General features: G+C 42.4%; 2 protein-coding genes across 3 annotated transcripts; one reads left to right on the forward strand and one right to left on the reverse strand.

Annotated features, from left to right (window-relative positions):
* Window positions 1-462: 462 nt before the first annotated feature.
* TAF5 (TATA-box binding protein associated factor 5) lies at window positions 463-20,412 on the forward strand. Its single transcript, XM_032281497.1, has 11 exons — window positions 463-1,052; window positions 5,440-5,677; window positions 10,429-10,744; window positions 11,487-11,650; window positions 12,077-12,212; window positions 13,229-13,349; window positions 14,705-14,834; window positions 17,122-17,286; window positions 18,520-18,697; window positions 18,865-19,042; window positions 19,345-20,412. Exons 1-11 carry the CDS (start codon window positions 494-496, stop codon window positions 19,560-19,562), a joined length of 2,403 nt encoding a protein of 800 aa, XP_032137388.1. The 5' UTR covers window positions 463-493; the 3' UTR covers window positions 19,563-20,412.
* On the reverse strand, window positions 20,402-27,373 carry ATP5MD (ATP synthase membrane subunit DAPIT). Of its 2 annotated transcripts, XM_032281509.1 has the most exons (5): window positions 27,217-27,350; window positions 26,551-26,834; window positions 23,464-23,559; window positions 23,281-23,373; window positions 20,402-20,516 (listed from the first exon to the last, which is right to left on the reverse strand). In XM_032281509.1, the coding sequence occupies exons 3-4, from the start codon at window positions 23,548-23,550 to the stop codon at window positions 23,284-23,286; spliced, it is 177 nt and encodes a 58-aa protein (XP_032137400.1). In that variant the 5' UTR covers window positions 23,551-23,559; window positions 26,551-26,834; window positions 27,217-27,350; the 3' UTR covers window positions 20,402-20,516; window positions 23,281-23,283. The 2 variants fall into 2 exon arrangements, with proteins under 2 accessions (XP_032137400.1, XP_032137398.1); XM_032281507.1 differs by lacking the exon at window positions 26,551-26,834 and having other exon boundaries at window positions 27,217-27,373.
* Window positions 27,374-27,388: the final 15 nt, after the last annotated feature.

Genomic DNA, 27,388 nt, shown 5'->3' on the forward strand with positions numbered 1-27,388 from the left:
AAAAAAAAAAAAAAAAAAAAACATTACCAGTATCTCGGAAGCCTCCCTCTGGCAAATGGTAAATGCATTTAAGTTAAAGACCTGGATTCGAATGCTGACATTTGGACTTTCTTCTTGTGTGACTCTGGTAAATTACTTAACCTCTCTTGGTTTCGGCTGAGCCATCTGTGCAGTGAAAATAACATTACCTCATAAGATTATTGAATTGAAGGAGATCACATAATGTAAAACGTCTATCATAATGCCTGAATATAGCTAGCTTGCAATAAATTGCAATTATTATCAGGCAAATATAATAGGCGATCATCAACTTCCACTTCCTGCCTTTCCATCGCTCGTTTTCGAAAGTTACTTTCCTATTCCGTTTCGCCTTTTCTTCGCTCCTCCTACTGCCGTAAATGGTCTACTAGAGCTGTCGTGAAATGCTCCTCCCCGACCTCCATGCGGCGAAAATGCAATCGCGCTTGACGGCGCGAGGTGGCTCAGCCGCAAGATGGCGGCGCTGGCGGAGGAGCAGACGGAGGTGGCGGTCAAGCTAGAGCCTGAGGGACCGCCAACGCTGCTACCTCCGCAGGTGGGGGACGGCGCAGGCGAGGGTAGCGGCGGCACTACCAACAACGGCCCCAACGGCGGGGGAGGAAACGTTGCGGCGTCGTCGTCCGCTGGCGGGGATGGCGGGACCCCCAAGCCCACGGTGGCTGTCTCTGCTTCTGCCCCGGCGGGGGCGGCCCCGGTGCCTGCTGCTGCTCCGGAGGCCGGCGCTCCTCACGACCGACAGACTCTACTGGCGGTGCTGCAGTTCCTACGGCAGAGCAATCTCCGCGAGGCTGAAGAGGCGCTGCGCCGTGAGGCCCGACTGCTGGAGGAGGCAGTGGCGGGTTCCGGAGCCCCGGGAGAGGTGGACAGCGCCGGCGCTGAGGCGGCCAGCGCGCTTCTCAGCCGGGTGACCGCCTCGGCCCCTGGCCCTGCGGCCCCCGACCCTCCGGGTACTGGCGCTTCGGGGGCCACGGCCGTCTCAGGTTCAGCCTCAGGTCCTGCGGCTTCGGGTAAAGGTGAGCCTTGGGGTCCCGGGCAGGCACGGCCACCACGAAGGGAAGCATGCCGGTAAGGCAGGGGCTGGCGGGCCTGCACCTCTGCGGGCTTGTTTTGAATTTCCTGGGCCCGCCTCTAGGGCCACATGCCCGCCCCTTTCTCTAGTGCGCCGGCTGCGTAGTCAAACCCCCTTCCGAGCTGTCAGTTCCAGCGAGAGGCTGAGGAGAGCTGTTGAGCAGAGGGATGTGTGGAGAAGGTGGGCGCCGAGAGGCGGGGACCTTCAGGCTTTTGGTTCCTTTCCTCTCGTTTGGGCATTTGAGCCTGAGGCAGGTCCGCATGACACTAACATAGTGTTTGTACAGTTTCGTATTAGCGTACTTTAAGTACTTTATTTTCTCTTTATTTCTTTACTTCCTCTTAAAGGATACGTTAGTAAATACTTTATAGTTTCTTTTTCTTTTTGTTTTTGAGATGGAGTTTTGCTCTCGTCCAGGCTAGAGTGCAGTGGCGCAAACTCGGCTCACTGCAACCTCCGCCTCCTGGGTTGAAGCGATTCTCCTGCCTCAGCCTCCCCAGTAGCTGGGACTACGGGCGCCTACCACCACAGCCGGCGAATTTTTGTATTTTTAGTAGAGGCAGGCTTTCACCATGTTGGCCAGGCTGGTCTCAACCTCCCGACCTCCGGTGACCCACCGGCGTTGACCTTCCGGAGTGCTGGGATTTCAGGAGTGAGCCACCGTGCCTGGCCACCATGCAATATACCCTTGTACCAGTCCTGCACATCATGTGCCCCCTGAATGTCAGCTAAAAGTTGAAATTTAAAAACTACATATGGGCCGAGTACCACCAGTGTTAAGTCTTTGGAGGATGCAGGCTCTTGCGCATTAACTTCAGACTTAGTGAATCAGATCCTCTAGAGGTGGAATATGGGAATCTGCACTTTTGAAGTGCTTCTAAGGAGTGTTGACATATACGGCAGCTTGAGAATCGTGTTCAGGCATCCCATTGCAGGTAATTTTTAATTTTTTTTTTTACCTTCGTATTAGCTGGGCGCGGGGCTCACGCCTGTAATCCCAACACTTCAGGAGGCTGACGCAGGCAGATCACCTGAGGTCGGGAGGTTGAGACCAGCCTGGCCAACATGGCGAAACCTCCTTTCAATATATATGTGTATATAGATATAGATATAGATATATATTTTTTTGAGACAGAGTCTCACTCTGTCACCAGGCTGGAATGTAGTGTCCGGATCTCGCCACTGCACACTGCAACCTCCGCCTCCCGGGTTCAAGCGATTCTCCTGCCTCAGCTTCCTGAGTAGCTGGGACTACAGGCACGCACCATCTCTCCCAGCATTTTTAGTAGAGAAGGGGTTTCACCATGTTGGTCAGGATGGTCTCGATCTCTTGACCTCATGATCCACCCGCCTCGGCCCCCCAAAGTGCTGAGGTTACAAATGTGAGCCACCGTGCCTGGCTGTTTTTTTTTGAGGCGGAGTTTCACTCTTCTTGCCCAGGCTGGAGTGCAATGGCGTGATCTCGGCTCGCCGCAACGTCCGCCCCCCGCCCCGGGTTTAAGCGATTCTTCTGCCTCAGCCTCCCGAGTAGTTTGGATTGCAGGCATGCATTACCATGCCCCGCTAATTTTTGTATTTTTAGTAGATACGGGGTTTCTCCATGTCGGTCAGGCTGGTCTCGAACTCCCGACCTCAGGTGACTTCCCAACCTCCCAAAGTGTTGGGATTACAGGCATGAGCCACCGCTCCTGGCCAACCCCCTTTCTACTAAAAATACAAAAATTAGCTCTGTGTGTGGTCCCAGCTGCTCAGGAGGCTGAGGCAGGAGAATTGCTTGAACCTGGGAGGTGGAGGTTGCAGTGAGCCAAGATCGTGCCACTGCACTCCAGCCTGGGTGATAGAGTGAGATGGTCTCAAAAAAAAAAAAAAAATTTTTTTTTTTTTTACATTAATATCGTCAGGAGGCTCTCATGTAAATTTTGTCTATTAAATGAGTGGTTATAAGCCTCTTATAATACGTATATGTGACACGTTTGGTATTGATAAATTTATGCCTCTGTATCTGTCCCTAATACCCTTAGCCCCTTCTTTTTCCCAGCAAATGTTGTCACAGAGTCCATGCAGTAAAACTCATACAATATAAAGTCTCACAGTTGATCCTGAGCTAACAATAAATGTTTATTGAATTTCCCAGTGCAGAGCCTTTAGCCAAATTCATCTGTATGAGGTCTAATCTTTGCAGCATTGCCAGAAATGAAGTATGAATACATAGCATGGTATTCATATTTCATTGTAATCCATAAATAGAAATGTGTGCGAATGTGGCTGGGCGAAGTGGTTCATACCTGTAATCCCAGCACTTTGGGAGGCTGAGGCCTGCGGATCATGAGGTCAGGAGTTCGAGACAAGCCTGGCCAACATAGTGAAACATTGTCTCTACTAACAGTACAAAAATTAGCCGGGTGTGGTGGCACACACCTGTAGTCCCAGCTTCTCGGGAGGCTGAGGCAGAAGAATTGCTTGAACCTGGGAGGCAGAGGTTTCAGTGAACCGAGATCATGCCACTGCACTCCAGCCTGGGTGACAGAGTGAGACTGTGTGGAAAAAAAAAAAAAAGTGCAAATGTGATCGAAGACCGGACATGGTGGTTCACGCCTGTAGTCTCGGCAGTCTCGAAGACTGAGGCGAGTGGATCACTTGAGTTCAGAAGTTGGAGACCAGCCTGGCCAACATGGTGAAACCCAATCTCTACTAAAAATACAAAAATTGGCCGGGCATGGTGGCATGTGCCTGTTGTTGTCACAGCTACTCGGGAGGCTGAGGCAGGAGAATCACTTTAACCCAGGAGATTGACATTGCAGTTAGCTGAGATTGCACCATGGCACTCTGGCATGGGCAACAGAGCAAAACTTGGTCTCTTAAAAAAAAAATTATGATGCCGGGCGCGGTGGCTCAAGCCTGTAATCCCAGCACTTTGGGAGGCCGAGGCGGGTGGATCACGAGGTCAAGAGATCGAGACCATCCTGGTCAACATGGTGAAACCCCATCTCTACTAAAACTACAAAAAATTAGCTGGGCATGGTGGCGTGTGCCTGTAATCCCAGCTACTCAGGAGGCTGAGGCAGGAGAATTGCCTGAACACGGGAGGCGGAGGTTGCGGTGAGCCGAGATCGCGCCATTGCACTCCAGCCTGGGTAACAAGAGTGAAACTCCGTCTCAGAAAAAAAAAAAAAAAATATGTTTTAGAGGAATCTTATTTGAATATTGAATTTTGTGAATGAACTACAAGATGAATTATATTGTTGGTTATTTTGTTGTAATCTCATATCTCTTCAGAAACTTGACCTGATTTTAGATTATAAATGAGAAATCAATTAAGGAGGAAAGAGGCCATCAGAGTAACCAAAGAAATGATCACATTTGTGCAGTAAAGAGCAAAGTGTACTATAATTGCAACTTACAAACATTTCTAACAACCAAATTCTGATTTAATTGACAGATGTATTGTTTGGTATTGCTGTATTACAAATAAATATGTTTTCTGTTTTGAAATGGCAGTTATGGAAATTGTTTTAAGCATATAATTATCTTTTGAAGACATAAATAAGGCATGGTCCTTCCCACTCTTAAAATGCTTACATTTTATAAGGGGTAAGAGATGTATATAATGTAAAGGTAACACAGGATAGGATATGTTACAGTTATGTTATACAGTAGTTGGCTGGCTCAGAGAGCTGGGAATGTTACTGCAGTGCATGGCTTGGTGGTGGTGGGTGTCATTTGCACAGAGCATTGAGAGAAGGTTAATGTAATTGTTTGATTTGCACAAACCATCTTTTTATACAATTTGTCTTTAACATAAGGTAGTTCCAGGAGAAATATTGACTGTTATTGTTATCTTAAGATATGGATGACCCGATAGGGTTTTGGTTTGGGTTACTGAAAGCGGTGGCTCATGCCTGTAATCGCAGCACTTTGGGAGGCCAAGGCAGGAGGATCACAAGGTCAAGAGATTGAGACCATCCTGGCCAACATGGTGAAACCCCTTCTCTACTAAAAATACAAAAATTAGCTGGGTGTGGTAGCATGTGCCTGTGGTCCCAGCTACTTGGGAGGCTGAGGCAGGAGAATTGCTTGAACCTGGGAGGCGGAGGTTTCAGTGAGCCAAGATTGCGTCATTGCACACCAGCCTGGCGACAGAGTGAGACTCAGTCTCAAACCAACAACAACAACAACAACGATTATCTGATTGTGTTTGAGGAAGAGAGAGTGGGAGGAAAGGGACAACAATCTGAGAAACAACTCATCTCTGGGCCTTAACGAAACAGCCATAGTCACATGGTCATAATAGGTCATTTTCTTAAAAGTTGTTTTTCATTTTTTAAAAACAGTTGGAAGTGTTGCTGTGGAAGACCAGCCAGATGTCAGTGCCGTGTTGTCGGCCTACAACCAACAAGGAGATCCCTCAATGTATGAAGAATACTATAGTGGACTGAAACACTTTATTGAATGTTCCCTGGACTGCCATCGGGCAGAGTTATCCCAACTCTTTTATCCTCTGTTTGTGCACATGTACTTGGAGCTAGTCTACAATCAACATGAGAATGAAGCAAAATCATTCTTTGAGAAGTATGTAAATTTTTACCTATATGTGTATACATACATAGTGTGTCTGTGTATATATGTGCACATCTGTAACCACACAAATGTAAGATTGTAGCTTAAAAAGTACTTTGTGAAGGAGAGGTACCTAAGGCTATGAGAACTTAAAATGGGAGAGTTTAATCTAGCTGGAGAGGTCAGGGAAGCCTTCCAGAGGAAATGATACTTGAGGTGAGATCTGAGATCTGAAGATTGGGTAGGAAGTTAACCCAACCAAAAGAAGAGGAAAAAGCATGTGTGAAAGTGCTCTGGCAGGAAGAGTCCTGGTAGGTACAGAGAGTGAAAGACAGTCAGGGTAGCTGGAGCAGAGAGTGGGATGGGGGTGTGGTATACCATGAAGCTGGGAATTGGTTAGGGACTGGAACAGTGGCCAGGTTCTATTGTTAAAATGAGGGTATTGAAAAAGAAGAATAGGCAGGTTCTTGGGCCATTTTGAGGGTCTTTGTTTATCCTAAGAGCAGTAGGGAGTTTATTGGGTAGGATTAGATTTCGTTGAGAGTCACTGAAAACTCATCAACTTTATCTTAAGAACATTAGGAAGCAGTGTTAGGATTAGATTAGAATAAGAGTAACTGAGAACCCAAAAAACAGAGGTTCAAATGCAATAAGAGTTTATTTCTTTTTCTCATAAAGGTAGGACATTTGGGATTGGTGTGGTGGGTTTTTCGTTATCAGGGCCCCAAGCTACCTGAGTCTTGTTGCTCTCCCATTCTTTTCATGCAGCTTCTATGCCTCCCATGGCATAAGATGGCTTTCCTGCTCTAAGCAGTTACATCAGTGTGCTAGTCAGAAGGGAGGGCATACATCCTTCCTGGAAACTGCACACACTTCTTCCTTTTATATCTTAACAATCAGTGGCCACACCTACCTACAAGGGAAATAGAAAATGTGGTCCTTACCTAAGTGTCTATGTGCCCAGCTGTTACTTAGTTGTTCTTCTATGGAGGAAGACAGGAAAAATGGATATTTGGGGAGAGTGAAGCCTCTCTGCTACAGAGTCATTTCTGCTGCAGAGTCATTAAAGGATCATGTCATTATTAGATACATACTTTGAAAGGACCTTTATGCAGTGGGGAAAACAAATGGGGGACAGAATGACTATAGGGACCAGTTTTGGAAGTTACTGCAGTGGTTCTCAACTGGGGATGGTATTGTTCCTTCCACTAGGCCATTTGAAAATGTGTAGAGGTGGCTGGGCATGGTGGCTTACGCTTGTAATCTGAGCACTTTGGGAGGCTGAGGCGGGTGGATTACTTTGAGCTCAGGAGTTCGAGACCAGCTGGTGAAACCCCATCTCTACAAAAAAACTGCAAAAATTAGCTGGGTGTGGTGGCTCCCGCCTGTAATCCCTGCTACTCGGGAGGCTGAGGCTGGAGAATCGCTTGAACCTGGGAGATGGAGGTTGCAGGGAGCTGAGATTGTACCACTGCATTCTAGCCTAGACAGGAGTGAGACCCTGTCTCAAAAAAAAGAAAAAAGAAAATCTGTGGAGGTGTTTTTTTGTTGTCATAATGACTGGGCGGAGGAGCAGGAACACTAAATTTCTAATATGTGTACCCATGTAGTTCACTTTACAAAGAATTATCCTGCCCAAAATGCTGGTAGCACCATTGTTGGGAAACACTGGACTAGGTTGTGGTGGAGGTGAAGAGAAGTAGACACATTTGTGAGACACTTGATAGATTGGCTAGGGAGGTGAAGGAGATGGAGGTGTCATTGATATCTCCAGTTTTTTGGCCCCTCCAACTGGATATGGGTGCCATTTCCTGACACAGAAAACCCTAGAAGAGGACTTGATTTGCTAAGTCTTGGAATAATTTTGAGTTCTGATTTGAATATGGCTTTGACTCATTTAAGAAATGTCAGATTGTTAGGTAGATGATATGTGAGCTCAAAGGAGTGGCAGGGACTACAACTGTTAATTAGAGTTGTGTGCAATATTGATGGATATGGATGAGGTCAACTAGGGGAGAGTATGAAATAAGTCAGTAAGTGGGCTAGGCCCAAGGAGCTCCAAATTTAATGACCAAGTAGAAGAGATATATAGGAAGAAAACCAAGGGAGTGTTGGTTTTAGAAGCCAAAGGAAAGGAGTATTTAAGAAGGAGGCAGACCGAACATGGTGGTTTATGCCTGTAATCCCAGCACTTTGGCAGCCTGAGGCGGTGGATCACCTGAGGTCAGGAGTTCAAGACCAGCCTGGCCAACATGGCAAAACCCCGTCTCTACTAGAAATAAAAAATTAGCTGGGCGTGGTGGCAGATGCCTGTATTCCCAGCTACTTGGGAGACTGAGGCAGGAGAATCACTTGAACCTGAGAGGCGGAGATTGCAGTGAGCTGAGATTCCACTATTGCTCTCCAGCCTTGGCAGTGAGCAAAACTCTGTCTCAGAACAAAAAAACAAACAAACAAAAAAAAACGGAAGGCAGTGCTTAGCAGTTTGAATGAGAAATGTTTAATACAAGCAATAGAGCCTGAAGCCAAGATTTTTCATTTAACATAGGTAGTAGTAATAGAGGAACAGTAGAACTTAGCACCCTTGGCTTCTATGCCATTATGGTGATTCATTATAGTAGGATGCCTAATAGGAAGTATATAAAACAAAATGTTCCGTAGCTCAGTGTTTTTGTAAAAAACAATTAAGAAAGGCTGATGACAGAACTTCCTACTCTAGAAGTCAATTTCTCTTTAGAGCACTGTCATCTAAATACTCCATCCTTGGCAACATAGACACTGTCGCTTAAAAAAGCAAAAACAGGCTGGGAGCAGTGGCTGATGCCTGTAATCCCAGCACTTTGGGAGGCTGAGACAGGCGAATCACCTGAGATCAGGAGTTCGAGACCAGGCTTACCAACATGGAGAAACCCTGTCTCTACTTAAAATATAAAATTAGCTGGGCATGGTGGTACATACCTGTAATCCCAGCTACTTGGGAGGCTGAGGCAGGAGAATTGCTTGAACCTGGGAGGCGGAGGTTGCAGTGAGCTGAGATAGCACCATTGTGCTCCAGCCTGGGCAACAAGAGTGAAACTCTGTCTCAAAGCAAAACAAGAGCGAAACTCTGTCTCAAAATAAAACAAAGACAAAAATGTAGCCTAGGCAAAAGAGCGAGACCCTGCTTCTACAAAAAGTAGACAAAAATTGGGCTGGGTGTGGTGGCTCACACCTGTAATCCCAGCACTTTGGGTGGCTGAGGCAGGCGGATTGCCTCAGCTCAGGAGTTTGAGACTGTCCTGGCCAACATAGCGAAACTCCATCTCTACTAAAATACAAAACATGAGTCAGCCATAGTGGCATGTGCCTGTAGTCCCAACCGCTCAGGAGGTTGAGGCACAAGAATTGCTTGAGCCCTGGAGTTGGAGGTTGCAGTGAGTCTAGATCACATAATAGCCGAGTATGGTGGCATAGCAGTCCTAGCTACTTGGGAGACTGAGGCAGGAGGAATCCCTGATCCCATGAGTTTGAAGCTGCATTGAACCACTGCACTTCAGCTTGGGCTTCAGAGCAAGACCCTGTCTCTAAAAAAGAAATAATAACCTTTTTGCTCTTCCAGTCTCATGGTATAGCTGTCTCCCCACATAGGAAGCCGGAATATCGTAGGGGATTCTCTGTCTTCTGTTATGGACAGTCTCAGCCGTTGCCTGGACCCCATCACCATAGGAGGATAATGGGCAATTACTGATAGAAGAGGCCAAGATTTCTGATTTTATTCAAATCTTAGATGGAAACCCTTAGTTCATATATTGATGAGTTGTAATGGGGTAACACAGGTAATGGTTTAGAAATCTATTGGCTATGTGTTTATGAGAGCTGGAGCCCTAATATGTTTAGTCAGTGTTTTTAAAATGTTTTTGGATTGATTGCTGTTTTTAGTGAGTGCCAAATATATTGTCTTTAATTTTACTTCCTTAGGAAAATTAAGAGTTGTCAAAAAAAAAAGTACATTTTAATTTACTGGTTGTTATTAAGGCCGAAGGCTTTTTTTCATTGCCTTTGGTAATGGTAAGTGGAAATACTCATTGTTGATACCAAACAATGAGTACTTCCACTTACTATTACCAAAGACAATGAATGGTAAGTGGAAGAACTCATTGTTTGGCATCAACAATGAGTACTTCCTCTTACATTGTTCTTTAGTGATCATATTAAAATATTGATATTTTGAAAATATGTCTGGTACATATATCCAGTGAATATAGGAAATCATTAAAAATGATGGGTTTTATGACCATGTCATGTATTGATTATTGTTGAGAGGCTAATATGTACATCGAGTTCATTATACTCTTTTCTATTGTATACCTTTGAAATTTTCATAATAAAACTTTAAAAAGTGAGTTTTGAGAAACCGTAACATTTAGTAAAACAAGGGTTCTTACATTTTCAGATGTCTACCAGTTTCTTTTGAATGTCACCATTCTAAAGAAACTGTTTACCAATGGTGGTTATCTTATTTTTCACTTAGGATATTTAAGCTCTTTTCTTAAAATGTTTGGGATACATTTCATTAGAGAATTACATTTGTTCATTTTTAGAATAAATTCAGAAACTGAATTATAATCATTTTGAAATGAGTTACTTCTTATCCTACAGCTTAGTTCAGGACTATTTAGACTTCTACATTGAAAATATTCTGGGATGTTTTATAAATATATGGGGGAGAGACAGATCCCTTAATGATTACATTGAAAAATGACTTTTTAAAATCACTGAAACAGGTTCCATGGAGATCAGGAATGTTATTACCAGGATGACCTACGAGTATTATCTAGTCTTACCAAAAAGGAACACATGAAAGGGAATGAGACCATGTTGGATTTTCGAACAAGTAAATTTGTTCTGCGTATTTCCCGTGACTCGTACCAACTCTTGAAGAGGCATCTTCAGGAGAAACAGAACAATCAGATATGGAACATAGTTCAGGAGCACCTCTACATTGACATCTTTGATGGGATGCCGCGTAGTAAGCAACAGATAGATGCGATGGTGGGAAGTTTGGCAGGAGAGGCTAAACGAGAGGCAAACAAATCAAAGGTATGGGAATGAACCTAAGAACTCTATAATGCAGATTATGAAAAATTGTAGCATTTCCATCTACATAATTTACACATTTTTCTTATAGCTAGCTTGGGAACAATTTTATACTGTATATAAAATTTTGTGTTCTAAGGGTGATGTTTATATGTGATAATTTGGTTATGGTTGCATTTTATAAAACTCTGAATGCAGTGGCCGAAACAAAGAATTTTTCTCCCATAAAATGAATTTCAGAGGAAGGCCTTCCAGGGATGGCATGAAGGCTCCACAATGCCATCAAGGTCCCTGGCTCCTTTTAGTTTCTGGTCTACCACCTTTAGAATGTGGCTTTCTTATTTGTGCTCACCAGTCATTGCGGTTTCAGCATTGCAGCGCCGTTCCAAGAAGGAAGAAGGGGGAGGACAAAAAGCGTAGTTCTGATGAAGCTTTCCATTTTTTATCAGGAAAACAATATTTTTTTTTGATACAACTGTACCCAATATACTTATATGGACATTCCTAGCTGCAAGGGAGCCTGGGAACAGAAATGACTTAACTGAGCACATTGTTACTCCAATAAAGTCAGGGTTCTGTTAGTAAGGAAAAAGGGGAGAATGGCTATTGCATAGACAAGTACAGAACCCTGCTTCAGAGTATAAATTACTATTTTGTAACTGTGATTTATCCTATCGGGATGTGGAATGGGTATATTAATGAACAAATAGTTAATTTTTAAAATGTTGGCTCTCTTGACTTGTAGGTATTTTTTGGTTTGTTAAAAGAGCCAGAAATTGAGGTACCTTTGGATGATGAGGATGAAGAGGGAGAAAATGAAGAAGGAAAACCTAAAAAGAAGAAGCCTAAAAAAGATAGTGTTGGATCCAAAAGCAAAAAACAAGATCCCAATGCTCCACCTCAGAACAGGTGAGGAAAATACTTCAGGAACGTGTGTGTGGAGGTGTAAGACAATATGTTAGAGAGAGTTCAAGTTTGTTAATAGTCAAAAGGTAATTTTGAAGCTGGGCGCGGTGGCTCACGCCTGTAATCCCAGCACTTTGGGAGGCTGAGGCGGGTGGATCACGAGGTCAAGAGATCGAGACCATCCTGGTCAACATGGTGAAACCCCGTCTCTACTAAAACTACAAAAAATTAGCTGGGCATGGTGGCGCGTGCCTGTAATCCCAGCTACTCAGGAGGCTGAGGCAGGAGAATTGCCTGAACCCAGGAGGCGGAGGTTGCGGTGAGCCGAGATTGCGCCATTGCACTCCAGCCTGGGTAACAAGAGCAAAACTCCGTCTCAAAAAAAAAAAAAAAAAAGAAGGTAATTTTGAATCTGTTTTTCTTTCACAGAATCCCTCTTCCTGAGTTGAAAGATTCAGATAAGTTGGATAAGATAATGAATATGAAAGAAACCACCAAACGAGTGCGCCTTGGGCCAGACTGCTTACCCTCCATTTGTTTCTATACATTTCTCAATGCTTACCAGGTTGGTAAAATAATTGGACGATTTCTACCTGGAGAGTCATGTAGAATGGAGATTTACCATTAAGAGAAACAAATATGTTAACTAAAATGAAGTTTTGTTATTTAAACTCTTGATAAAATTTAAAGACAGCAGTCAGGAAAAGAGAATTGGATACTGTACAGAATAGATAGAATCCAGTGTTTAATGGCGTTTGTTTCACTGATCAGAATTCTGCTTGCCTTTGAGAAGGAGGAAATTGTGGTTCATCTCTGTTGAGCTTGGTTTAAGTACTTATGTAAACCTATTTATCAATTTTTTTTTGAGACAGAACCTCCACCTCCTGGGTTCAAGTGATTCTCATGCCTCAGCCTCAGCCTCCCGAATAGCTGGGATTACAGGTGCCTGCCACCATGCCCAGCTAAGTTTTGCATTTTTAGTAGAGGCAGGATTTTGCCATGTTGCCCATGCTGGTCTTGAACTTTTGACCTCAAGTGATCTGCCCGCCTGGACTTCCCAAAGTGCTGTGATTACAGGCATGAGCTACTGTGCCCAGCCACGTAAACTTAATTTTATTATTTTAATTTAATTGTATTTTTTTAAGATGGCGTCTCCTCTGACACCCAGGCTGGAGTACACTGGCATGATCTTGGCTCACTGCAACCTCTGCCTCCCAGTTCAAGTGATTTTCCTGCCTCAGCCTCCTGAATAGCTGGGATTACAGGCATGAGCCACCATGCCCAGCTAATTTTTGTATTTTTAGTAGAGATGGGGTTTCGCCATGTTGGCCAGGCTGGTCTAGAACTCCTGAGCTCAGGCAGTCCACCTGCCTCAGCCTCCCAAAGTGCTGGGATTATAGGCATGAGCCACTGTGCCCGGACAAACTTAATATTTTAAATCAAGGATTTTACAAATACATTCCTTAAAATGGGGGTTGAGGGTATATTTAGTAGAGTGTGAAAATGATTAACATTTGCTTCCTCTCCTGTACTCTAAATGTCCTAAAATAGTATTGTTTAGTCTAAAACTTTTATTGGCAGGGTCTCACTGCAGTGGATGTCACTGATGATTCTAGTCTGATTGCTGGAGGTTTTGCAGATTCAACTGTCAGAGTGTGGTCTGTAACACCCAAAAAGCTTCGTAGTGTCAAACAAGCATCAGGTACTGAGATGACCTTTTGGAATGTGAACTTGCCATTAGTCTATACTAATCTTGATTCCACGGAAAATACACAGGAGATTGTGATCTTTGCAGAAATTCATTTCATTTTACTTTAAGATTCTAACATTTCCAAGAGTGAAAAAAGCTCTGGAGTGGCTGGGGTACTAGACTGGTTTAATTTCTTTGGGCCTCGTTTTCTCATCTGTAGAATGAGGGTATTGAAGTTAAAGTTAAAAATCTAACATTTTATGATTGTTTGCTTGTAAATCTTATAAAATCTTTAAATAAGGGATGGCACTTCCTGTTTTAGCCATAAAAAATGGATAAGAAAGAACAAACAAGATCAGGATTTTATTTGAAAAAAAAATTTTTTTTTCGAGACAGAGTCTCGCCCTGTCACCCATGCTAGAGTGCAGTGTTGCAGTCTTGGCTTACTACAACCTCCACCTCCCAGGTTTGAGCGATTCTTCTACCTCAGCTTTCCCAGCTTCCCAGTAGCTGGGATTACAGGTGCCCACCACTATGCCCAGGTAATTTTTGTATTTTTAGTAGAGATGGGGTTTCACCATGTTGGCCAGGCTTGACTGAACTCCTGACCTCAAGTGATCCACCTGTCTCACCTCCCAAAGTGCTGGAATTATAGGCGGCTCACTGCAACCTCCACCTCCCAGGTTCAAGCTGTGTTCTGCCTCCACACCTGGCCTGAAGAAACCTTCTTACTAACTATATCATTTAAAGCAATACATTTTAAATTATTTTAATATTTCCATAAGTTTTTTTTAAAAAACTTTTTTGAGATGGAGTCTCACTCTGTTGCCCAGGCTGGAATGCAGTGGTGTGATCATGGCCTGCTGCAGACTCCAATCCCTGGGCTCAAGTGATTCTCCCACCTTAGCCTCCTGAGTAGCTAGGACTACAGGTGTGTGAAATGACACTAGCTAATTTTTTATTTTTTGTAGAGACAGGGTTTCTCCACGTTGCCCAGGCTGGTCCTGAACTCCTGGGCTCAATCTGCCTGCCTCGGCCTTCCAAAGTTCTGGGACTACCGGTGTGAGACACCTGCCTGGCCCATAGTCTTCATTTTTGTGAAACACTGTGGCATAGTGGACAAAACTGTTTCAATTCTGGTTCCCATACTGAGTAGCGGTGTGCACTGTAGCAAATTATCTGTTTTGAACCTCAGTTTCTTCTCTTAAACGCTGAGATGATGCCGCCTAATTTAGAGGCATTAGCACAATGGTTGGTATATAGGAGGAAATATTCGAATGTTAATTCCTCTCCTGAACTGTGATATGATTGCTTAAAAGTTTTGATGAATGTACTTTTAAAACACCAATATTTCTGGATTATTTTAGATCTTAGTCTCATAGACAAAGAATCAGATGATGTCTTAGAAAGAATAATGGATGAGAAAACAGCAAGTGAGTTGAAGATTTTGTATGGTCACAGTGGGCCTGTCTATGGAGCCAGCTTCAGTCCAGACAGGTAAAATACAAACAATAAAAATTAAATGCTGCTGTGTTATATTGAGATTATATAAAAGTTAAATACTGGAAACATTATGCAAATACTGTGAACATTCTTGATAAAAATCTCATGGTTGTCTGTCATTCATTATCTTTTAGAATCTTGCCATTTGCTAATTCATCTTTGAATACTGGTATGCATGGTAGCAATTTAATGTATACTTAAATTTATAGAATCAAAATGCACAATTTCAGGGCTTACCGGTTTTAAAAATTAGCTTTAGTACTTTCTTTTTTAAAATTTTTATTTGTTACCCAACAGTAAATAACCAACCAACCAAAGCTTTAGTTTTATATAACTCCAGTAGGGGTTGAATTGTTCCGTTGGGTTGCTCCATTGTGTCTTCTGGCCACTTCATCAAATTTTAGATAAATTCCTGACACTAATGGCATATTAGCTATTAATTGAGGATTTATTGTTCTATAATTAAAAGTGCTAAGAGTAAATGCAAAAGAAAAATTTGAAATTGGTTTTGCTTCCCTTGAGGTGTATGATTACAATGGCATTCTATGTGTTTAGGTATTTGCCGATTTTTTTATGATCTCTGACACTCTGTAAAAATGGAGGGGAGGGTATTTCATATTCATAATACCATCAGTATCTTACTTGGATAGATAATAGCTTTCAGGCCGGGCACAGTGACTCACGCCTATAATCCCAGCACTTTGGGAGGACAAGATAGGCGGATCATCCGAGGTCAGGAGTTCAAGACCAACCTGGCCAACATGGAGAAATCCACTCTCCACTAAAAATACAAAAGATTAGCTGGGTGTGGTGGCACATGCCTGTAATCTCCGCTACTTGGGAGGCGGAGGCAGGAAAACCTCTTGAATCTGGGAGGTGAAGGTTGCAATGAGCTGAGATTGCACCACTGCACTTCAGCCTGGGCAACAAGAGCGAAACTCTGCCTCAAAAAAAGAAGGAAAAGGCTGGGCTTGGTGGCTCACGCCTGTAATCCCAGCACTTTGGGAGGCTGAGGCTGGCGGATCACGAGGTCAGGAGAACAAGACCATTCTGGTCAACATGGTGAAACTCTGTCTCTACTAAAAATAGAAAAATTAGCTGGGCGTCGTGGTGGGCGCCTGTAGTCCCAGCTACTCAGGAAGCTGAGGCAGGAAAATTGCTTGAACCCAGGAGGTGGAGGTTGCAGTGAGCCGAGATTGCGCCATTGCACTCCAGCCTGGGCAACAAGAGTGAAACTCCGTCTCAAAAAAAAAAAAAAAAAAAAAAGGAGAAAAAGATAGCTTTCCATCCATAGGTTTCATCATTATGAAACTTTGAGAATTAGGTTTTTTGTTGTTTGATAAGGTTTTGCCAGATGATACTTTTTGTTTCTTTTTCTTTTTTTGAGATGGGAGTCTCCCTCTGTCATCCAGGCCGGAGTGCAGTGGCACAGTCTCGGCTCACTGCAACCTCCGCCTCCAGGGTTCAAGCGTTTCTCCTGCCTCAGCCTCCCGAGTAGCTGGGACTACAGGTGCATGCCACCTTGGCCAGCTAATTTTTATATTTTTAGTGGAGATTGGGTTTCACCATATTGGCCAGGCTGGGCTGTAACTCCTGACCTTGTAATCGTCCTGCCTCAGCCACCCAAAGTGCTGGGATTATAATTGTGAGCCACTGTGCCTGGCCCAGATGATGTATTTTTACTTGAGGGAAACTGATTTCAGTGAAAATTATACTTTCAAAGACTATCAATCTTTTGTGTTTATCCTTGAAAAAGGTAGGGTCTATATAGTGTTTTTTTTCTTCAAAAGACATTTCCTTTTTAATTCTTACATAGCTTACACAGGATAGGAAAATAGCATCTTTATTTTAGGATCAGAAATTGTTGAGTTTTAAGTGACATACCACATTTCTTAAACTTTTTCAATTGACTGTACGTTGTTAATTACCCCTGGTATTTTTTTCTTGTAAAGAACTGTGATTTTCCCCTTAATAGACTGTAAGTTTCTAAATAATCTTGCCTCATTCAGTAGGTGCTTGGTATATGTAGTGCGTCAGGGATAACATTAGTTTGGTTAGTTCTTTCAGTTCTTGATAACTACTGTGAATTCTGTGTATGAATTAAAAGTGAGATGTAGCACGTTACATTTAATGTATTCACATAATGTATTCACTAACATGTTACATTTAATGTATTCAAATGTATTTAAGGTATTCAAACACTAGCTACATTTAATATATTCAAATGCAGGTGGCCAAAGGTTACTCTGGGAGTCAAATATGTCACCTTCTCTTTTCTCAGGAACTATCTGCTTTCCTCTTCAGAAGATGGAACAGTTAGATTGTGGAGCCTTCAAACATTTACTTGTTTGGTGGGATATAAAGGACACAACTATCCAGTATGGGACACGCAATTTTCTCCATATGGATATTATTTTGTGTCAGGGGGCCATGACCGAGTAGCTCGGTAAGAACACTGTGATCTTATGACTGGGTCTATTCAATGATCAGAATGGTTTCTTGTTGGGAAATTACAGCAGCCAGCCAAAATCATTTAACTTCCATTATTGAGGATCTGCTTTCTGAGAAGCTTTTGGATTTATAACTTATGTGAAAATCAGTTTTGGGAAGGAGTGTTATATCTGCAATTACATCTGTATGAATCCTGCCTTTTATTTGTTATATATATATATATATAAAATTTTTTTTTTTTTTTTGAGAAGGGGTTTCACCATGTTGGTCAGGATGGTCTTGATTTCTTAACCTCATGATCCACCCTCCTCGGCCTCCCAAAGTGCTGGGATTATAGGCGTGAGCCACCGTGCCCAGCCAAATCCTGCTTTTTAAAAAAGACTTAATCCTCCCTTCCACTCCCATGAGATGCTTAACCTTGTCTTCCACTACCACGATGAGCACCTTTATGTTTCTGTATAATCTCCTTAGAAGTTGAGGATAAGGTAGCTCAGGTTAGAAACTATTTGGCCAGGTGTGGTGGCTCACACCTATAGTCCCAGCACTTTGGGAGGCCGAAGAGGGCAGAGCATTTGAGGCCAGGAGTTCCAGACCAGCCTGGCCCACATGGCAAAACCCCATCTCTACTGAAAAAACAAAAAACAGAACTTAGCCAGGCGTGATAGCACGTGCTTGTAGTCCCAGCCACTTAGGAGATGGAAGCAGAATTGCTTGAACCCAGAAGGTAGAGGTTGCAGTGAGCCGAGATCACACCACTGCACTGGGTGACAGTGAGGCTCTGTCTTTAAAAAACCGTTTGGTGGCCAGAACTAGGGCAAAATACTTCCTTGTGGTTTAGATTAGGAATAGGGAAGGAAGAGGAATATACAGAGCTGAATTGGAGTTCTATAACTTAAGTTTCGGCTGGGTACAATAGTACATGCCTGTAGTCCCAGCTACTGGGGAGACTTAGGTGGGAAGATTGCTTGAACCCAGAATTTGAATCCAGCTTGGGCAACAGAGCCAGACCTCAGCTTTTTTTTTTTTTTTTTAAAAAAAAAGACAAAACTGTACCAGATCAACTCTTAGAACTGTTAGTCTTATTCTTCTTCCCTCAGTTAACTAGTAAGTGGGAGCCACTGGAACTAACATTTCATACAGATGTTTCTGTATTTATTTTGGATAGATTTTTGGCATTTCACTGCGAACTACTAATTGTCATCTTTTGCTTTCAATAACTTTATAAAAGGCTTTGGGCTACAGACCACTATCAGCCTTTAAGGATATTTGCTGGCCATCTTGCTGATGTGAATTGTACCAGATTCCATCCAAATTCTAATTATGTTGCTACGGGCTCTGCAGATAGAACTGTGCGGCTCTGGGATGTCCTGAATGGTAACTGTGTAAGGATCTTCACTGGACACAAGGTATTTTACACTCTGACTATTCAACATCCGAGGTTGCTTTCAACATAAAAATATTTTTTAAACATCTAACATAAATTTTAAAGATACCATTCTTACTACAAAACTTTTAATTTTTGTCTTATTTTCTTGGACATACTTGACTTTGATCCTATAAATTTCTTTTCTAGGGACCAATTCATTCCTTGACATTTTCTCCCAATGGGAGATTTCTGGCTACAGGAGCAACAGATGGCAGAGTACTTCTTTGGGATATTGGACATGGTTTGATGGTTGGAGAATTAAAAGGCCACACTGATACAGTCTGTTCACTTAGGTTTAGTAGAGATGGTGAAATTTTGGCATCAGGTAAATGACTATTAATGGCTTTATGGTAAATGGTATGTTAGGAGGAAACAGTGTTAACGATTGCTAAATTAAGTCCTGATGTTTTAGGTTTTGCTTCCCTTTAGCTATGATTCCAGTGCCACCCTACATGTAAGACTTCTCAGGTTAAAATACCATCTGAAATGCTCCTTTAGAAGGAATAGTTGTTGGTCAAGTTTAGATTTTTCACCCAAAATGTATAGTAAATACATAAAATGCATTGGACAGTCTCAGAATATAAATATGATGGATGCAACTAATGGTTTCCTTTGACTTCCCGTTAGGTTCAATGGATAATACAGTTCGATTATGGGATGCTATCAAAGCCTTTGAAGATTTGGAGACCGATGACTTTACTACAGCCACTGGGCATATAAATTTACCTGAGAATTCACAGGAGCTATTGTTGGGAACATATATGACCAAATCAACACCTGTTGTACACCTTCATTTTACTCGAAGAAACCTGGTTCTAGCTGCAGGAGCTTATAGTCCGCAATAAATCATCGGTGTTAAAGACCTTTTGGAAGCTACTGTTTTTAAAAAGGGAGACTAAAAGCAAATACCTCAGTGATTAATATTTAAGCTACAAAGAAAGAATGTTTTTGTCTATATGGATCTGGAAGTATGCTGCTTGGAAAATCTGAACATGACAGTTCCACGTTTCTATAGCAACCACATTTGACTAATTTCCGTTAGTTGAATAAGAGGTATTATATTCATGGAGGGGACATTTATGGTGCTTTGGATTGTGTGGAAACTATGCATTTTCTGTTCAAATGCTATTTTAATTTATTACATTTAGAAAAAAAGTTGATTTCAATAATTCATCCTGCTTCGAGATTCAAAATCAGAAATATAATATCATTTTGAATTTTAGCTGAAGAATCCTATGAGCATGTATGTTTCTGCTGTAAAAATGTAGTTACTATATGGCACTCAAGTATTATGTTAAATGATCTGCTAACATTTTTTTTCTTGGCCCATGATTAGTGGAATATATCTAACTATGTAGGGTGAACTATAGTTCCTTTCTTAGATCTAGATTTAAAACAGCCCTCCACTGACATCTGAATTTATATACCTGTTGAGTTTTGAGTGTACCCAAACACTCGATAAACCAGGTGAAGAAATTTAGCTTCCATGTTCTACTTCAGCTAAAACAGCTACATACAACCTAGTACACTTGAAGTCAGACAGACATTTCCGTTGCTTACCTCCAGTACTGAGCCTTGCTTTGGGATACTAAAAGATTTAGACCAACTCACTGCCAGTTTTTGCCTTTGTTGCATTTTGTACAGTTTTTATATTTTTGATATCTTGTAAATAAAGACAACCAGCTTTTCCAGGTTCATAATTTATTGTACAAATTGTATTATCACATGATGAGTTGGGATTAGCTTCTCCAGACATGGAACTTAACAGATGAGGTTAAGAACGGAGACAGTTTAAAATCCTATAAACAAAGCAAAAAGTTTAGATACAAATATGGTCAACTTGAAAGACATTCAAGAATTACTAAGATACCTGAACCCACTGAAATCGAATGCAAATTTATATTAGACTGTCAGAGGCGTAAAACCAAAATTAAGGTGTAACTCAGATTAATACATTTTTTTTTTGAGACAGAGTTACCCTATTCTTGCCCAAGCTAGAGTGCAATGATGCAATCTTGGCTCACTGAAACCTCTGTCTCCCATGTTGAAGCGATTCTCCTGCCTCAGCCTTCCAAGTCCTGGGATTATAGGCATGTGCCACCACGCCCGGCTAATTTTTTATTTTGAGAGATGGGGGTTTCAACATGTTGGTCAGGCTGGTCTCGAACTCCTGACCTCAAGTGATCCATCCACCTTGGCCTCCCAAAGTGCTGGGATTGTAGGTGTGAGCCAGAGTGCCTGGCCTTAGATTAATACATTTGTTTTTCTTTTTTGAGAGGGAGTCTCACTCCATTGCCCATGCTGGAATACTGTGGCAGGCTCTTGGCTAACTGCAACATCTGCCCCCCGGCTTCAAGCAATCTCCTGCCTCAGATTCCCGAGTAGCTGGGAGTACAGGAGCATGCCACCATGCACGGCTAATTTTTTGTATTTTTAGTAGAGACAGGGTTTCACCGTGTTAGCCAGGATGGTCTTGATCTCCTGACCTCATGATCCACCCACCTCAGCCTCCCAAAGTGCCGAGATATTAATACATTTTAACCTAATATTCCACCTTTAACAAATAATAAGCTACCAACAATTTAGTATGATCCTAAAGGTATACTATTGGAAAACTCTGGTGACATCACTAGTAACATTACTAGATATATGTTTATATCTAGTAACATATAAAGTAACATCCTTTTTTTTTGTTTGTTTGGAGACAGAGTCTCACTGTATCCCCTAGTGTAGTGGTTTGATCTCGGCTCACTGTAACCTCTGCCTTCTGGGTTCAAGTGATTCTCATGCCTCAGCTTCTTGAGTAGCAGGGATTACAGGTGCCTGCCACCACGCCCAGCTAATTTTTGTATTTTAGTAGAGATGGGGTTTTGCCATGTTGGCCAGGCTGATCTCGAACTGCTGACCTCAGGTGATCCACCCACCTCAGCCTCCCAAAGTGCTGGGATTACATGTATGAGCCCCCGCACCACGCCTGGCTAAACTAACATCTTAAATAGCACAAAATAAATATGCATCAGGGATACAATTTCTCCATTTTTTTTTTTTTTTTGAGAGGGAGTCTTGCTCTCGCCCAGGCTGGAGTGCAAGTGTGATCTCAGCTCGCTGCAATCTCCACCTCCTGGGTTCAAGGTATTCTCCTGCCTCAGCCTCCTGAGTACCTGGGACTACAGGCACACATCACCAGGCCCGGCTGATTTTTGTATTATTACTAGAGACGGGGTTTCATCATATTGGCCAGGCGGGTCTTGAACTCCTGACTTCATGATCTGCCCACCTTGGCCAGGCACAGTGGCTCACACCTATAATCCCAGTACTTTGAGAGGCAGGTGGATCACTTGAGCCCAGGAGTTCAAGACCAGCCTGGGGAACATCACAAAACCTTCTCTCTACCAAAAGAAAATACAAAAATTAGCTAGGCATGGTGGCATGCATGTACCTGAAATCCCAGCTATTCAGGAAGCTGAGGGGGAAGGGTCACTTGAGCCTGGGGCAGAGGTTACAGTGAACCGAGACTGTACCACTGCCCTCCAGCCTAGGCAACAGAGCTCATGTCTCAAGAAAAATTTCCAGGCCAGGTATGGTGGCTAATGCATGTAATCCCAGCACTTTGCGGGGCTGAGGTGGATGGATCACCTGAGGTCAGGAGTTTGAGACCAGCCTGGCCAACATGGTGAAACCCCATCTCAACTAAAAAAGAAAAAAAATAAAAAAGGTTGGTTAATAATTACATAAAGAGCTTCCATGTCACCCAAGTGTTAAATAAAGACAAGTATAGGATGAATTATATTTTTAAGAAAAATACAAATAGTAAACGAATAGAAAAATGTACTTCAAAAAGCAGGAGATGCAATTTTTTTACTCATCAAATTAGCAAAAATCAGAAACTTGTATTTCACATTGGCTGGGCAAAAGACACACCCATTTACAAAGGTAGGTACCCCATATTTGTCTGGGAAAGCACTGGGCAAGACAATCCTAGATACAGACAAGGCTTCATGCTCAAAAGCATTCACTGTACTGTTACTAATTCTAATGGGAGATTTCTTCTCTGAAATAGTTTCTGTATTTATGAACAGATATGCATTCAAATTATAAAGATATATTTGGTATAAGACAAAATTACAGACATGATCATATTCACTGGAAACCAAACAAAACACATTTAACAAAAATTGTTACCGTCTTGGGACATAGGCAATATTTTTGTTTTTTTGTTTTTTTTCTTTTTTTGGAGACAGTCTTGCTCTCGCCACTAGGCTGGAGTGCAGTGGCATAGTATCGGTTCACTGCAACCTCCACCTCCCAGGTTCAAGTGATTCTCATTCCTCAGCCTCCTGAGTAGCTGGGATTACAGGCACCCATCACCACACCCAGCTAATTTTTGTATTTTTAGTAGAGATGGGGTTTCATCATGTTGACCAGGCTGGTCTTGAACTCCTGACCTCACGTGTATGCAATAAATTTTGCAAAATGACAACAGTTTATTTTTATAGTAAATGTTAGGGAAAAATCCTAACATCAAAATGGCTAAGTTATAAGGTTTAAATATCAACTTCTTACCATTTATGTTGCTTTCACAGCTGGAGTTTTTTTTGGCCTTAACTTGAAATACAAGATAATCAAAGCAATGCTTCCATATGTGGCCAGTACACACTGAGAAAGAAAGAAAAAAGTAAACAAGAGTTGTTGTCGCATCTATATTATTTTAAAATATAACTGCTTAAAGTTATCATTAATACTTACATTCCTTCTACCTGTGAGAGTATGAGAGTTGAAATATTTTTTAATACCAGTGAACTGAAATTGTTCCTCAGCTTCTGGACCTGCCATGATCTCAATCTTTTAAAAAAAAGAAAGCAACAATAAATTGGTTTGGATATAATTTAAAAGTAAATAAATTTTGTCTTGTTTTAGTTTAAAAACTCAAAGTCATTGCATATAAATATTGTAAATTTTTATCTATGTCTCACACAACACAGTAGTAGCAAAGATGGTGGAAAAAACCTTGTTAATAAGAAAAGCTTTTGGAAGTAGGATTTTACCTTGACTGCTATTTCATGAACACCTCAGAATATATCAAATCACTCAGCATAAGAGGAGAACACAATAGCCCCTACTAAGTTCATTCTCTGACCCAATACAGCTTTATGTTTTCATTCTTGGCTCCATCACACCACAGTACACTGAATTTAGGACCTCCATGGAAGAGGGGAGAAGGGATCATTTACTAAATGGAGTGGATAATAGCTAGTGGTGGTGTTAAGGAAGCTGGAATCCTTACACCACCACAAAATAGATAAAACATTTAAATGTAAATAGTGAAATTAAAAAGTCCTGGAAGAAAACATGAGTAAATATTTAAGTCATCTCAGGGAAGGGAAAATATTAAGGAAAAAAGCCAAAAATAAAAAGACAAAATATAACTGGATAACCAACCTCACTATTAGTCAAAAAAATGTAAAGTGAGACCAATATTTAATCATCAAACTAGCAAAGATAAAATTATGGTAAGTAGCAGTATTAAGTATGTGAGAAAACAAGCATTCTCTCTCTCTTGCTTGTAGTGTAAACTCGTACAGCTTTCAGAAAGTGCAATTTGGCAGTATCTATCCAATTGTAAAATGAGTATACCCTCTCATCTAGACGGTTCATTTTTTTTCTCCAGGAATTTATGCTTATTGAAATATTACAAAGTGGAAGCACATTATATAGTTCAAAGATGGTCACTGAAATACTGTTTATGAAAATCTTAAAAGTACTTCTATAGAAGACTGATTAAAAAAATGATCGTTTCCATTGAAGGACACACAATATGCAGAGATCTTTGTGTAATGACATGGGAGAATGTCCCAAGTAATGTTATATTTTGTAAAAAAAAAAAAAAAAAAAATCGTATTTCTGGATTATTTATTTATTTATTTTTAAAGACAGGATTTCACCATGTTGGTCAGGCTGGTCTTGAACTCCCGACCTCAGGTGATCCACCCGCCTTGGCCTCCAAAGTGCTTGGATTACAGGCGTGAGCCACCTCGCCCGGCCTATTTCTGGATATTATAAAGCACATCAATGGCTCTCTTAGTCCCTAGACCAGCAGCATTAGCATCACTGGAAACTTGTTAGTGCAGATTCTTAGGCCCTACCTATTGAATCAGAAACTCTGGGTCCAGGAATCTATTTTAATAAGGCTTCTAGATAATTCTGAAGCATGCTGAAGTTTGAAAAATACTGCAGTAATGGAAACAGAAAAGTTTTAAAAGTATTAAAAAAAACACTGGAAGAATATATAGCAAATTTTATCAGGGCTTAATCTATAGTACCTGTGTATTTTATAAAGGCATGATTTCTTTTATAATGAAAAACAGCAAAGACGAGACATATTCAAAAGGTCACCAGAACAAGAGCTGAAAATTCGTATGCATGACCGCCTATCTACCACGACCGACGCCACGCCGAGTCGATTGGCAACAGAGACGAGCCGGTCGAGGTCCGGTCGAGATTGGTAGGCAGTGACAGTGACTCAGCTGGCTCTTGATGAAATGGAAGAGGGAGATATCTATGAGGGTGTCACTTCTATGGAAACTGAACTCCCCCATTCAACGGCTTTCAGAGCCATTCTTGTGCAAAGAATTGGCAATGAAAATTTGAGAAAAATGACCTTAATTTTCAAGTTTCAAGAAGGTTCTTGGAGCAATGAAGGAAATCCAAACTTCCTTAGTCTCTTCAGAGACCTTGGCCAGACTAGCCCAAGTAGGAAAATCTCCATTAAAAAGCAACTTTATAATGTAGCTCTTATATCAACTATTTTACTTTACTAAACTTACTAAAGACATACTTTCCCCTGATTCATTTCATGAAACATTTTTGGAATCATTTCTTGTGGTATGAAGTAGGTTTTTAGGAGAAACCGCTATAGAAAACAAGGGTTTAATGTTGACCATTAACTGAAAACCTCCCCTATGTTACATCTAATGAAACTTTTTAGGAGGATATGCCCAACAATACTAAGGTGCTTTATCTTTTCCTTTAATTTACACACAATATGGGAGGAAAGCTGCTGTTTGTGATATCCCACAGAATACTAATTCTGACCGCAGGGAAGTGCATAGTTCAAGAACTGAAATCAATGACTCAAGTTAGTGGGTCTCAGAGGAGGAAGACTCTTGAGAGGCTCAGATGGAGGAGGAAATGGGGGGGGGTTGTCGCTGATAATGATGGAGTAAGATAGAAAAATTTGGTTCTGCACTCTTCAGCACGCTGCAAGTTACAAAGTAGGGCAAAGATAAAGGAACCCTTGTGTTTACAGTGCCCTTTGTAAGACTCCTGGATGTGATTTAATGTTTTTAAATGGTGGTCTGTTTTAATTAAGCCACCAACTGCTTTCTCTCTTTTTTTAAAAAAAAAAAAAAGCAAAGCCTCCCTCTGTCGCCCAGGCTGGAGTGCAGTGGCAAGATCTCGGCTCACTGCAACTTCCGCCTCCTGGGCTCAAGCGATTCTCCTGCCTCAGCCTCCCGAGTAGCTGGAACTACAGGTGCACACCACCACGTCCGGCTACTTTTTGTATTGTTGGTAGAGACGGGGTTTCACCATGTTACCCAGGCTGGTCTCGAACTCCTGACCTCAGGTGATCTGCCCGCCTCGGCCTCCTAAAGTGCTGGGATTACCGGCGTGAGCCACCGCGTCCGGCCACTAACTGCTCTTAAATGTAACTAATCCTTCTGTGCCTCTCTCCACCCCTGAGATGGGCACTTTATTAAAAGGTCCAGAGTGACCAGTAGCTCTTGCTACTCTGTTCCTCTATATTGCTATTTTCCTTTCCAACTGAACACTTACCTGGAATGGTGAGATCACGAGGTAAGAAAGGCAAAGATGAGTGAGAACCACTCAGGTACTAGAAGCAGCCTCTTGCACTTCAAGTTTACAGCTCTCTATTCTGGCTATCTCCTAGGAAAGGCCTTCCTGCTGATCGTCTAAGGACTGAATTCTAACCCGCTTTCAGCGGGCCTGGCGAACTGCAGGGCCTGCGCGACGCTCACTCGCTTTGACAAAGGCTGCAGAGCAGCTAAAGGAGTTCTGGCTGGACAACTTCCTAAGCACAGCTCGGTGGGAACAAACAGCTATGGGCGTACAGAGGAAAAGAGGTTAGTTAATTCGGCCGGTGATGGGGTCAAAAGCCCTAGTCCTTGTCAATATTACGTCACTGGGTGACCTTGGGAGACTCCCTTCGCGGAGGGCCTCATTTTCTTCATTGGCGAATGCAATCTAAGAGTCTTCGGGAGCTGTGGGAGCTTTTGGGAGCACCTATCTGCCTCGCCTCGAGGCTTCTCACCCTCCGGCCGCCCCCGTGCGCCCCTCGTTTTTTCTAGCTCCTTTCCTATCCCCCACGGTTTCTCTCCTCCAAAGCTAAGATCTTGAGGTGTTCCTCGGCCAGAAACGGCGGCTGACCCCACAACGTGGAGGAGGCGGGAGGTCCAAGCCCGGGCTCCCCTCTTTACCCACCTGCTAAAGCCACAAATTCTGCACCGAGGGTCCTTCAACGACCGTAACCACCGCTCGGCCCGGCCGGAAGAAACCGCCTCAGCCGGCCACCGCGATTCAGCCTTCTGCGTCGATTGGCTACGGCTCGAAGTCCCGCCCTTCCGATTCCTGTCTTACGTTGCCCCCCGCCCAA

The sequence above is a fragment of the Sapajus apella genome, unplaced genomic scaffold (assembly GCF_009761245.1).
Source record: "Sapajus apella isolate SASKATOON/1434 unplaced genomic scaffold, GSC_monkey_1.0 scaffold13, whole genome shotgun sequence".
Lineage (NCBI taxonomy): Eukaryota > Metazoa > Chordata > Mammalia > Primates > Cebidae > Sapajus > Sapajus apella.

Coding starts and splice junctions, on each gene's coding strand:
- ATP5MD (XM_032281507.1), bottom strand. CDS start 23,550: ATGGCAGGTCCAGAAGCTGAGGAACAATTTCAGTTCACTGGTATTAAA. Junction 23,374..23,463: donor CTCTCACAGGTAGAAGGAAT/GTAAGTATTAAT, acceptor TTTCTTTCTCAG/TGTGTACTGGCCACATATGG.
- TAF5 (XM_032281497.1), top strand. CDS start 494: ATGGCGGCGCTGGCGGAGGAGCAGACGGAGGTGGCGGTCAAGCTAGAG. Junction 1,053..5,439: donor TCCTGCGGCTTCGGGTAAAG/GTGAGCCTTGGG, acceptor TTTTAAAAACAG/TTGGAAGTGTTGCTGTGGAA. Junction 10,745..11,486: donor GAGAGGCAAACAAATCAAAG/GTATGGGAATGA, acceptor CTTGACTTGTAG/GTATTTTTTGGTTTGTTAAA.